The following is a 13037-nucleotide window of genomic DNA, read 5'->3' as shown; positions in this document are numbered from 1 at the left end:
TAATGTTAGTGTTGCTCACGAGACGAGGCATGTTCCGTCTCGTCTCATAAAAGGAGATGGGACAAGTGAATGTTTTCGAAATGAGATGGGACAGAAGAAAAAGTTCGTCTCTTATCATGGCAGGTTGGGTGATACTTAGATTGTGCAGTTGGTGGTAGTGTGTGTGTGGGGGGGGTGTACTCCTGCACCCCGACTTCGAATACTGCTTGTAGTTATTCATCTTCATTGTAGCGATTAGCCAAAAATGGGAAGAAATGTGATGTTAGAGATGATACATAATAAATTAACTATGCTTTTTCATCGTTGCGGTTAAACAAAGTGAACGGAAAAGCGACGTAAAAGTAGGCTAAATACAAAAATTTGAAATATATATATTAACTGAAGAAAACTGCCATTTACTGCAGGAAATTTAAAAACTCACCGTACCTTTTTATACCGTATCACCTCTTATATTGCAGAAATTGGCGTGTAAACCAGTATGTTTTAAAAGTATTATCTTAAAATTTGTGAAGAAAATAACTGTAATTCCAGAAAAGGCATTCCGATAACATTAAGTTCTTGCCAGTCAGAACTAACCCATGTATTCGCAATGAACAAGGCTGTTCACGTGTTCAGCCATTGACTGTTACAAAATTTGCTTTGTCACCCTAATGGGAAAACCAGTGGCTGAATTATAGTAAATACTATTATACTGCTAGGGCATAATTCATCTCCAAGAAATGGATCACAGATTTTTGCACTGGAAGTTGTAAGATACTTGTTTTACACAGTAACAAGTGAATTTTCTGTCGCTTCCGCGGCTCATGCTAAGTTGACGGGACGAGCAGAAGCCCCGCCTGCACGCATTTCTAAGTGATGACGTCAGAGGACCTCCTGTCTGTGGAGAGGACGTTTTCAAATCCGTGACGTAGGAGGTGAATTTCAGCGGTGTTTGAAGGCGTGTTTCTCGAGAACCGAAACAAATATCGCCGAGATATTTTGCACATCTCATGTTTGTGTCATTATCTGTAAAATGAATGGATTTAAAACGTTTTTCATGTCAAAGTGGAAATGTCCATTAAGACATTACCTTCGTAACTTTTATTGACTAGAGTTTTTTGGTCGTATTTATTGGTTTCAGGACGTTTACTTGTTTTGTGTCGATTTCTCATTTTGCCGATGTGTTTCAATGGGAAAGCATTTGCACTTGATATGTGAGCCGATGCAGTTGTTATGGAGCTAACTTCTGCATTGTTTAGCACTTCAAACGGGTTTGGATGCATAACTGTATTTGATACACTGTAATTGGCTGCTTAGTTGTTGTTGGACAAGTTTATCGCGGACTTCTTGTTTATGTTTCGTTTGACCACATCTGACCATGTACAGTGGGATCCATGAGTATTACTGTGCAAATTGTCCATGACTATTTTCATTTATTTTTCTCTTACATCCTAAGTGCCTTTAAGCGATACATTTTTATGTATGCCGGTGCAGAAGTTGTCAACAGTTTGTCTTGAGTTTCATTTTCATTCTTGAAGTTCTTATTGGGTCAAATAAAATGCACGAACATGGTGATGGACAATTTGCACGGTAATACTCATGGATCCCACTGTACCATGTTCCATCTTCTCCTCTCCTTTCCGGTTTAACAGTTCTAACTTGTCTGCTTCGAGAATTTTGATGATCTCATTTCTTGTTGATAGTTCACGTTGCAGTTTTTCTATTTCCAGCTTTGCTTTGTAACAATTACAACAGCCTGGCATTTTTATGATTTTTCCTTAAAGTTATACCTAATGTTGCTAATTCAGTTCCTTTAGAGATTTTTGAACGCGAAGTTGCGGTTGCGTTATCTTTGCTAGGGTGTGTTATCGTATTGTGCTACTTATTTATACAATATAAAGACCTTGGGAGCATAACCTGGCAGTGAATGAATGGATGTCTAACCACTGCAGGCAAAAGTGACAACATCGCTTTACAGAAAAACAGGTGGTGGCTCGAAACCAGATACGGTTCCGGTCAGCTTCCTCTGGGGTTGTGTCAAAGATGCCGAACTGCTACTACGTTCAGGACCTCAGCTATACATCACTGGTGATGATTGATGATATGATGTGACTTCACATTTATATATTCAGGCAGTAGCGCCGTGTAGTTGTCTAGCTGTTGATATGTCTTTGGTTGACCCTCTTGTTTGTGGCGAAACTGTCTGATTTTTACACATGTTAGCACCATATATATTTTTTCTACACGACGCAGATCAATTTTTTTTAACAAAAACATATTAACACATCTTTTTCCCTCAATATAGATGATGTAGAAAATTATAATAGAAAATAAACCTTTTCACTTTACATTGCAATCAGCAAACAGTAAGTGCTAATATGTGACGTAATTAGATAATCCGATTGCAGGGAGAACTTATTTGAATTTTGTTTATAATGTGCACGGAGTTTTGGGCGAAATTATGAAAATTCGTAAATATTCAAAAACGAGATTCTTGTAAGTTTTTTAAAAAAATTCTGCTATATCCCAAGTACTGAATATTTGTTACTAGCATATTCAATAGGACGATGTTTAAATGATAGGGGAGATAGAAGTAACAGAAACTTCCATGACGACTGCAGTTCTCGTTAAAATGTACTAGAGATATTTATTCTTCCATTCAGAATTCAACCTCAGACGAGGTAAATTTAAGTTTACCTTGTCTGTGAATCACAAGATGTATGCAGTGTTATAAGAGGTGGGGCTACAGACCTTCCCGAATTCTGGAGAAAGTCAGAATTTTCAATCGAAAGTGAAAGGTAACTTTGGAATCAATGTGGTTAACGCAAACTCCCCATAAATGAGCCTCAAGTACTCTATCTTTAAACAACTAGTAAAACGAAAGTTATACGAAATATTTTATAGTGTATCCTCCCGCCCTAGAATGCAGCTATTTGATGTCCACTTCTACAATTCCAGTCACCTGCAAGTGTGTGTATTGAGCTATTTTCACCAGCCTTTTATTATTTTTTATTATGAGGGCTTTTTACTGTTATATTTCACACATTGTCAGTGTTTTGTACTATGTTATAAGAGACTAGTTATGTATATTGTATGAAAGAAATCCCCACACAGTGACAAATCATGAGATCTGGTGAAAATAGCACAAAAGCTAGGTCATACTACAATTTTACATAATTTGGCTTCCTTTTTCGGTACTAATCTGATATTCCCCGGACAGATTTTTTCATTTTTACAGAAGAAACTACGGTAAATGTCTGTTATATCGGAGACACTTTTCTTCAAATTTACAGGAGAAACTACTTATGGAAATGAGTTTCTGTTGCATTTATCAAACTTCGTGGAGGTATTTTGTCACTATGGATTGCTGCACAACAGAAAATAAGCACTTTTGATGTAATAAAGTAGCCTTTTGTGCGAAGCGACAACATTATGCCGTTGTTTCCATTATGAACCTGCAGATGGCGCGAGTGTCGAAAGTCACGCGGTCTCGCGAGAGGAAGAAGTGTTTCCAAACGTGCCTTTTTTTACCAGAATTTTTTTTAATTTTTTAACTATGCTTACCTAACCCAACCTAACCTAACCTTGCTGGAAATGGTTCGTGGGGCTAACGTGAATGGTTTTTGGGGCTATCGTGAATGGTTTTCGGGGCTATCCATCAATGGTTTTTGGGGCTATCGGGAATGGTTTTTGGAGCTATCCGTCAATGGTTTGTGATGACATAATGAACACGAAAGTAGGTATTTTTTGGTTAAGAAGGTTGTAACACTGCATGCCCACTCCAAATCGACAAAACACAAGCACGACGCGTGATGATCCTCAGCTGTGCGCGAAATATTCTATGTTCCGCAATGGAAGAAAGGACCCAAAAGAATTACTCGTAATGTGAAAAATCGAAGTTATTTTCGTGTAAAAAGCATAATGGCACCTTGAAATAGGTTCCGCAATACAGAATTGGTAAGTACGAACAATTTGAAACTGAAAATATGTGTTAGAAATGTGTCTCCGATATAACAGACATTTACCAAAACTACTTACGGTAATAAGTTCCTGTAGCATTGTCTAACATTTGGAAGGTGTTTTGTGTGATGTAACGGATTTCTTCAAATTTAAAAGTTGGGGGCTCATTTGGGGAAGGTAACTCCGGCCAATTTCTAACATGCCTTTAACAGGGACTCTATAGATAAAGCCGGAGCATAGCGTAGCGGAGGCGGGGCCACGTTAGCAGTTGGGGGTTATAGGCCAATTATCCCAGGGGTGGAGCCTGGAATCTGGGAAATTTGGAAATCGAGGGTGTAGAAATAAGAACTTCATTTATTTCCACGTGTGAGCGCCAAATTTTGACTGCAGATTCGTGATTAGGGGTCCAAAATTAGTGAGTATGCCGAATTTCAAAGAAAATGGAGAAATTCCCAGTATTGTAAAATCGCTCCGTTACTTTTTACAGGAGAAAGTACTTGTATGCAAATTATTTTCTGTAGAAGTGTGGGGCGTTACCCCCACACCCCCTATACGCCTTCATGGCGTGGTGCTATGCACAGGGGAACACTTTATCTTTTTTATCTTTAGCATTGTGGAAGTTCGTGAATGTAGTTTTTATCCATTTTAATGCAAATGCATGTTGTTTTCTGCAAAAATCTGTCAGACATGCTGTTTCTGCTGCCACCAGTTGCTTTCTGCACGAGAGGACAATGTTCCGTGTGTTAGATGACGTGAACCCTGTAATCAGTGTTTCAAACTCGCCGTGTTTTCACTATAACATGACGTGTCTAGTATTTTTAATCTTTAAATTTTTTTTTAACTATGCTTGTCTAACCTAACCTAACGGAAAATGGTTTGTGGGGCTAAAGTGAATGGTTTGTGGGGCTAACGTCATTGGTTTGTGGGGCTAACGTCAATGGTTTATGGGGCTAACGTCAATCGTTTGTGAATCTAACGTCAATGTTTTATGAGGTATTAGCATAATTTCAAATCCGAGCACGAAAGTAGGTATTTTCTGGTGAACAAGGTTGCAACACTGCATAAATTGACAAAACACTCTCACAATGTGTGATTAACCAGTACGCTATCGGTATAATGTGTGTTACAGAATCGAAAGAACGAGAATACTAACATATGTATGTGATGAAGAGAAAGTTTTTAACTTTTGTTGCATATCTGAAAACTTATTTCAAAGGTTAAAGCCATGATATGTTGTTGTATGACAAACTGAGGTTTCTTTTTCTTCCATTCAAGGTACACAAGTTATTCTTAAGTAGGAGGCTGTTGTATAGGCAATTGTCATTATAAGACGACCATGACTACTTTGGATGGGATATTTACTTCTCCTAGTAAGTATTCTTTTTAATACAGGGCACTTATGCAAGTATAATTAGTATCTTTGTTACACTTCATATTCCTTCTAGCATGGCTGCACCATACGAACGTTTGCAATATTAAGTTATTGATGAAAGAGATTACAAGATTGGTCACTATGTTGGTATGTTTTCTATCCAGGCTGGCCCTGGCATACAACTTTTGATGGGATATTTACTTAATACATACAACTAGTAAGTATTAAATTGAAAGTGACCCCTACAACTATAGCCAGGGTTTCTAAGAGGATTGAAAAAAATCTAGGATTTTTGTTTCTTAGACTGAAGTAAAGGTATCCTACATAGGTAATCATAATATAAGCATTATTACAATTAATGAACAGTTCATTTATATTCAAGAGGTTTTCTCGGGCAATCAGCCAGGTGATTTCCGGATAGGCTTCCGAGCTTTCGAGAGCTAACGTCACTCTCATCTTCAGGGAAAGAAATGCAGAGATAAGTCAGGGTGAAGTTATATGTATTTGGTGTGGGAGGAGTCCGGTGTATGTGGTGGGCCAATCAGGTGTCATTTCTCTGACGTCGTGCTCTCAGTCGAGTACCGTGTCCCTGTTGAAGTTTTTTTTTTCCCTGTGTATGGCTATTGCTTCTTTGATGAGACGGTCCCAGTAATTTGATGATTTTTTTATTATCTCTGTGCTTGTGAAGTCAATTCTGTGGCCCTCCTGGACAGGGTTGGCCCAGGTGGGCCCAGCCCAGTTTTCCCCATGCAGGTTTTTTTTTTTTTTAAAAACACCCAAAAACCCACTAAAATTGTGGTTTTTTTCAGAAAATGTTGTAAATTATTGCTTTAAATAATTGTAAGTTTCTACAATTGTCAACATTTTGAGAAAACTTGTGAAGTAAAGGCTTAGCCAAGCTTATACAGGGAGGTTATTGCAGCATGCCACCGCAAGAGCTTCGGCCGCTTGCCGGCCCAGTCATGCAACAGGTGCCGGCAAATTGCGTAACAGATAGCCCGTTACACAAACCGCTTGTTTTGTAATGTTTCCACTTTTCACAATTATAGTTACAATTACAACTTAAATAAGCACGTACCTTGTCGTAAGGATGCTGGAAAAGGTGTCCTCTAAAATACAAATATTTCTGGCACTTTATTTTTGACATGTAATCTTTCTTAGACACCGCGAGAGCGTCGGTCGCTTACCGGCCTTGTCATGCATCAGGTGCCGCCAAATTGCGTAACAGATAGTCCGTAACAGAAACCGCTTGTTTTGTAATGTTTCCACTTTTCACAATTACAGTTACAATTACAACCTTATTTCAGACATCTAATCTTTCTTAGACATCTCTACTTTATCCTCGGTTGACAGAAAGGGAAGACAGCATCGCGGCGCATAAAGCAAACCGAAAGTGTAAAATTATATTTAAAACTAATAATAATGATGATCACTAACCTTCTGTGTTATAAATGATGTTGAAAATGACCTCCTTCAACACCAATACATTTCCGGCATCTGCGTATGAAATTCCTCTGAACATCCATAAGCTCCTCAGGTGTGATTCTGGCAATTTCTCTTCTTATATTTTCTTTTAAATCCTCTATTGTACGCGGGTTATTCTGATACACTTTGTTTTTTAATGTTCCCCATAAATAATAATCACAAGGAGTAAGATCGGGGCTACGAGAGGGCCACAACTCAGTACTGATAATTCTGTCCTCAAAAATCTCGGCAATAAAATTAAGTGATTCATAAGCAGTGTGAGCAGTAGCAGAGTCCTGCTGAAAAAATGACTGCTGGCATTCAATGTCCGTTAATTGTTCAAAAAAAGGTTGTAGTATGTCTCTTCGATACCTTTCACCATTGATAGTACCTTCATAAAAAATAGGCCCTATTATTCTGTGCGCATTCAAACCACACCACACACCAATTTTTGCAGGATGGAGCGGAACTTCATGCACAAGGTCAGGTTTTTCTGCGCTCCAATAGCGATTGTTTTGTGAAATAACTCGGCCATTCAATTCGAACCAAGCTTCGTCTGAAAATATGATTAATTCTGGATTTACTCTGCCAGCAACAATATTATCCAGCATCCAGTTACAGAATCGAACTCTAGTCGCGTGATCGCGCGGTTGCAATTCATGAACCACTGTAATTTTGTAGGGTTTTAATCTAAGTAATTTAGTGGCATTTCGTGCTGAGGATTTTGAAATGCCTGTTTCCTGAGCAAGCCGACGGAGGGATTTTTTTGGAGTATGTTCAAGTCGTTCACCAATTTCGTCTAGCTTTTCTTCCGTAAGAACACGTCGTCTGGAAACACGTTTCTTAGGTTCAAGAGATCCTGTCTCTCGTAATCTTTTAACGAGGTTGTAAACAGTATGTCTGTCCGGAACAGGATTGCCAGGAAATTTTCTTGCGAATCGCCTGACTACTTTTCTGCAAGAGTTCATTTTCACGTAAGTATCGTACATAAAAACTCTTTGTTCAAGACTATATTTGTTTGGCGGCATAACTAATGAATGAATAACAAATAACACGATAAAGCACTAGCACTTTAGCACACCAACTCAATAACACAGTATAAACAACACGAGTACTGATAAACGCAAACCGAAGTGAACACGTCTAAACAACTGGTAGCCGACAGCTGTCGCATTCGCGTAGTATCGAGAGGCTTCTCGCGGCTTACCACTACTCCGATAAGCCGCTGACGCTCTTGCGACATCTGAGGAATTTCGCTTCTAGCGTCGGCTCTATAGACACTGGATGGACCAAATTTTGAGGGAAGCACAACAAAAGACTACTCTATGAGGATATGTAATGCTCCTGCCGCAACTTTGAAAAAAAAAAAATATGGAAATTACGACGTTCAGAAATTTTGCGTAATTACGAAGAAAATAGAACTTTGGGATTTGGCCCCCGTTTCCCCCTGGACTCACAATTGTCGGAATTTACATAAAATGTTGCTTTTTGTTCATTCTTACATTTAGAATTTAAATTTCTTAAAAAGATGCAGTTGTTGAGCAGTTATAGCCTTTTATATTCAGTTTATCCCATAGTAGCAAAAGGGGAAAAGTGCTTATTTCAAATGGCGCTCTCAGAAAGAAAAACGCACACAGTGTATGATCGCTACTTTACTTCAAAAATATTCACACGTTAAAATTAAGTGACACTGTTAAATAATTCGTTTATCTGCGCTTTCGTTTTGCATAATAATGTATACGTAACCTCCCCCCTCGAAAATCTTGGGCACGCCACTGACTCTAGTGTTCAAAAGGATTAATCTTGTGTTATCTGCAAAATAAGAGTCACGGTTTTGTTTATTCGAAGGCAAGACAAGAATGAAAAATTGAATCCTTTATGTTGGATGAGTCATTGCTGTCAGAAGCGATATGGGCAGAAATAAAGTGCCAGAAATATTTGTATTTTAGAGGACACCTTTTCCAGCATCCTTGCGGCAAGGTACGTGCTTATTTAAGTTGTAATTGTAACTATAATTGTGAAAAGTGGAAACATTACAAAACAAGCGGTTTGTGTAACGGGCTCTCTGTTACGCAATTTGCCGGCACCTGTTGCATGACTGGGCCGGCAAGCGGCCGAAGCTCTTGCGGTGGCATGCTGCAATAACCTCCCTGTAATACTCAAAATAATTTATGCGTTACAAGTCACAGTGGGTTTTTTCAGGATATTTTTCTCAAATCATGCTAGAAATCGACTTTTAACACAAATAATACAAACATATATCCAAGAAACAAAGATCAAAATAAGGTCTGAAATATTTAGATAAAACATTGAACGAACAAAGCTTATAATTTTGAAATATCAGTCACTTCCATATATGCGCAAGCCACATAGTTTCACCTGTGATGATCAACTCTTACAATATTTTTTTCCCATGAATAACACATTACAAAGAAGAATTGAGTACATGTTATTGAAATGTCGGGAAAGTAGAATAAAGTTAATTGTGGTATTATTAAACCAAACACTTTTCAAATGATTCATTTCATTTCTCAAAATTTAGAATGTGTGCAAATGTTCTGTTTTCTTTCCAATGCCTTGCACTGAGACAGTGACCCCTCCCTCCCTCCAGTTCAGTGCATTGATTGAACCTAATGGGTTGCTTGCCCATGTAGGATAAATGTTATTTGTGGTTAGGAGCTCTATGCCCAAGAAGTCTAACACTCTCATAATCTACCACGATACCTTTTTATCTTAAATATAGGAGATGTGGAGTACTCAAGTAAATACAATGCATACATATAGTTTCATATTTTGACCATTTTTGACATTTTCAAACCTATTTACAGACTACAATTTCGAGTTTTGTGCATAAAACTTTCAGGAGCATTGTGACATTACTTGCACTGTAAATTCACAATAAAATTATCGAAACATAATGCTCGATTTAGGAGGAGCATGGGTGGGGTGGATGGCCAAAGAAAGACAAGTCATATCTTTAGCTAGAAAACTTGACAGACTGCAATGTGACGTGAGTGAAATTGAACAATATGTTTCAAGATGGTGAATGAAAAACTGATTTTCCTCATGTTGCACGCATGCTCTATACCATGCTCTCTTTTTCCACAAAACTGTCTACAATGCATTTTCAGAGTATAAGGAACTAAACTCAGTCATTGTAAATAATCCGTCGGTCTGCAATTTTGCAGTAAAACTTTTAATATTACGATAGGTCACACTAAAAGTTTTTAGACGCGCAAGTAAAACACTGGAGACCAAAAGTATGAATGCTATAATTTTTCAAAGTATTCTCCATGACAGTTGATACACTTGTTCATCCGCTCAAACCAAGTGTGAAAGCACTGGGACCACACATCTGCAGGCACCTCTTGAATGCACTGAACGAAGGCGGTGACTGCCTCCTCGGGAGTAGGAAATGAAGAACCTCGTAATGTATCCTTGATTTTAGGGAACAGGAAGAAATCACAAGGGGCGAGGTCGGGACTGTAAAGAGGATGAGTCATTTCTTCGATGTTGGAGGCTTTGAAGAATTCAATTGTTCGTACTGCTGTATGGCTGCGCGCATTGTCTTGATGCACAATAATGCGACTTCGTGGGCATTTTTCACGAACTTTCCGTACGATCTCCGGTAAACAAACCGTAGTGTACCATTCAGCATTAACGGTCCGACGTCCCTGTAGCGGCACTGTTGCAATATGGCCCGTTCGACTCAAGAAAGTGGCAACCATTTGTTTGCCAACACTTCGTCCCTTCCTGACTTTTGTTGGTGGGTCTTCATCCGGGAAGATCCACTGCGTTGACTGTAGTTTGCTCTCGGGTTCATAACAGTACACCCAAGTTTCGTCACCTGTTACGATGTCATACACTGCATTTGATTGTCCTTGGTTAAATTTGTCCAGCATTTTCATGCACCATGTGACCCGTGCCTGCTTTTGCTCCTGAGTAAGATGGTGTGGGATCCATCTGGCACAGAGCTTCCTGACACCAAGGCGGTCATGCAGGATCGTTTGAACCTGACTCATACCAATACCCAGTGTTGCACTAATAACTGCATATGTCACCCGGTTATCCTCCTCTATCATGCGACACACTCTGTCGACGTTTTCTTAAGAAGTTGCTGTCACAGGACGACCATCACGTAATTCATCACTGAGTTTCTGACGTCCACGTGGAAATTCTAAAAACCAATTAAACACAGTCGCACGGCATGGGGCTTCCTCCTGAAATGCATTTCGGAGCCTTTCATAACATTGCTGCTGCGTTAAACCTGCTCGAAAATCGTAAAAAATCATTGCTGTGAAGTGCTCCCGTGTTAAATCCATTTTACTGTACTCACACGACAATAATTGACTAATTTCTGGCACACAACAATTAACAACTATAAATTCTGCAGCATTATAACACTTCACAGACTACTAACTTCAACATATCCTAGAGACAATGTATTGCTGCAATCAGTGTTGCCGCATCTAAAAACTTTTAGTGTCACCCACGTACATTTCATAGTTTAGGATAGGAGTGGTGGTAAAATCACAAACATACATTTTACCATAAATGTAAACCTTTTGAGTTGCAATTTTTAGAGTTACAAGATAACTTAAAGGATTGGTGTCATATTGTATTTGAGAAAAATTTGTCACCATGTTTAAAGATGGTGGACGACAGACTGATTTACATGTCTTGTGAGAGCTTTAAGTTATGCTAATATTTGAGGTTAGATATTCCTAGATTAAGAAAACCAAGTCTCAGCTATGTTAGGACATTACTTGAGCTTGAAGTTTTTAATTAAAAAAACTGTAATGTAGTGTGTGGTTTCGGAAGGGTCACCAATTTTGAGACCACGATATCTGTAGCAATTTTAGAGTTCTTAAGCTGAAATTCATGTTGCAAATAGAAACACCCAGGGAATGATTTTATTTTGCATTTGCATTTGTTGAAAGCATTTCAAGATGGTGGATGAAAAATTGATTTTTCATATTCTGAGGTAGCTCCAAATTCTGATGCCACTTTCGAATATCTGCCTAAACTACATTTTTGGGCATTAAGAAAAGATGCTTTAATATTTTAGGGCATTTCTTAAGCTATGGCTTGACATAATTTTTTAACAATATAGTGCATATGTATGTTGGGATCCAAATTGGGGCCACTAATGTTTTGTCCATGGAAACCGTTAGTTTCATAGCAACCAGATATTTTGGAGGATGGATACGGTATTCCATTTGGATGAAATCAGTCAAGCGAATTAAATGTGTCAGCCTTATAATTTTGGCATGGTTGGTACACAGATGAGATATTTGAACTTGAAACATCCCCAAAATAATGGGAAAACACAACTGTGAACAAACTGTATTCAAGCAGATTTAAAAGTGTGTGTGCAGCTACACTATGTTGTATAGTAGGTAAAGGTAAAGTTCCCCGTGCATATTCAGGGTGGATACTCCCCGGGAATTCCTTGAATTCTGGGAATTCTGCATGAATTTTTCTCCGTAGAAGTGAAAAATTGCAACATTTATTAAATCCATATCCCACTGAGGGCATCCCCAATGTTGCAGTGGTAGCATAGTCACCTTTTAACCCGGGAGAGGTCGTACGGGTCACCATGACCCGCACCTAAGTTTTCTTTCTTTACAATTCCGTTAGGGTCTGCAATAAGCGATTGGTGCTTGTAGTAGCTTCCTACCTTCTGTTGTCCTTTACCTCCCTGCAGATGATCTTTAGTTTGCGTCCAGGTGTCGGCAGGAAAGGGTGTGTGCGGGTCACAGTGACCCTCAGCGACCTTTAACGTTTGCGCAAATAGTCAACGCTCAGTTTGTTGCTGTAGCGTGGCATTGTTGCACTGTGCATTGTTTGAATTTCGGTGTGATGATCCAAAAGCTATAGATCGAATTCGTCGTATGCTGAACGAAGTGGTGTCAGAAGACGAAGAAAGCCAAGAGTTAGGAAGTGACGAGAGCGATATTGGAAGTGACGTTGACAGGGAAGAAGAAAACAGAGATAATGAAAAGCATGACACTGACACAGAACAAAGTGACACTCACGATAAAGATGGAAGTGGTGATGATGCTACGTCAGAAGATGACATTCCTTTACTCGAGAGAGGTTACTTCATTGGGAAGGATGGGACCAAGTGGAAGAGGGCTGAACCTTCTCAATCATTGCGCACAAGATGCCACAACATAGTCACTCACCTTCCAGGATGTAGAGGCAAAGCAAAGGAGGCCAACACACCGGTGAAAGCTTGGCAGTGTTTGTTTACTGATCC

The 13037-nt window shown here is 39.0% G+C and overlaps 1 protein-coding gene across 2 annotated transcripts in view; it reads left to right on the top strand.

Moving 5' to 3' along the window:
• The first annotated feature begins 2384 nt into the window (after positions 1–2384).
• LOC146003623 (uncharacterized) overlaps positions 2385–13037 on the top strand; it is a 58362-nt gene continuing 47709 nt past the window's right edge. The window contains exons 1-2 of one of the 2 annotated variants that reach the window (XM_083141944.1): positions 2385–2475; positions 5215–5309. In XM_083141944.1, the coding sequence (XP_082998070.1) occupies positions 5276–5309 (34 nt within the window). In that variant the 5' untranslated portion in view covers positions 2385–2475; positions 5215–5275. Of the gene's footprint in view, positions 2476–2637; positions 2778–5214; positions 5310–13037 lie in introns of those variants that run through there. The other variant, XM_083141945.1, reaches the window with a different exon arrangement.

The sequence above is a fragment of the Lepisma saccharinum genome, chromosome 20 (genome assembly GCF_977018435.1).
Source record: "Lepisma saccharinum chromosome 20, izLepSacc3.1, whole genome shotgun sequence".
Taxonomy (NCBI): Eukaryota; Metazoa; Arthropoda; class Insecta; order Zygentoma; family Lepismatidae; genus Lepisma; species Lepisma saccharinum.
This window is presented reverse-complemented; position numbering and strand designations above follow the sequence as displayed.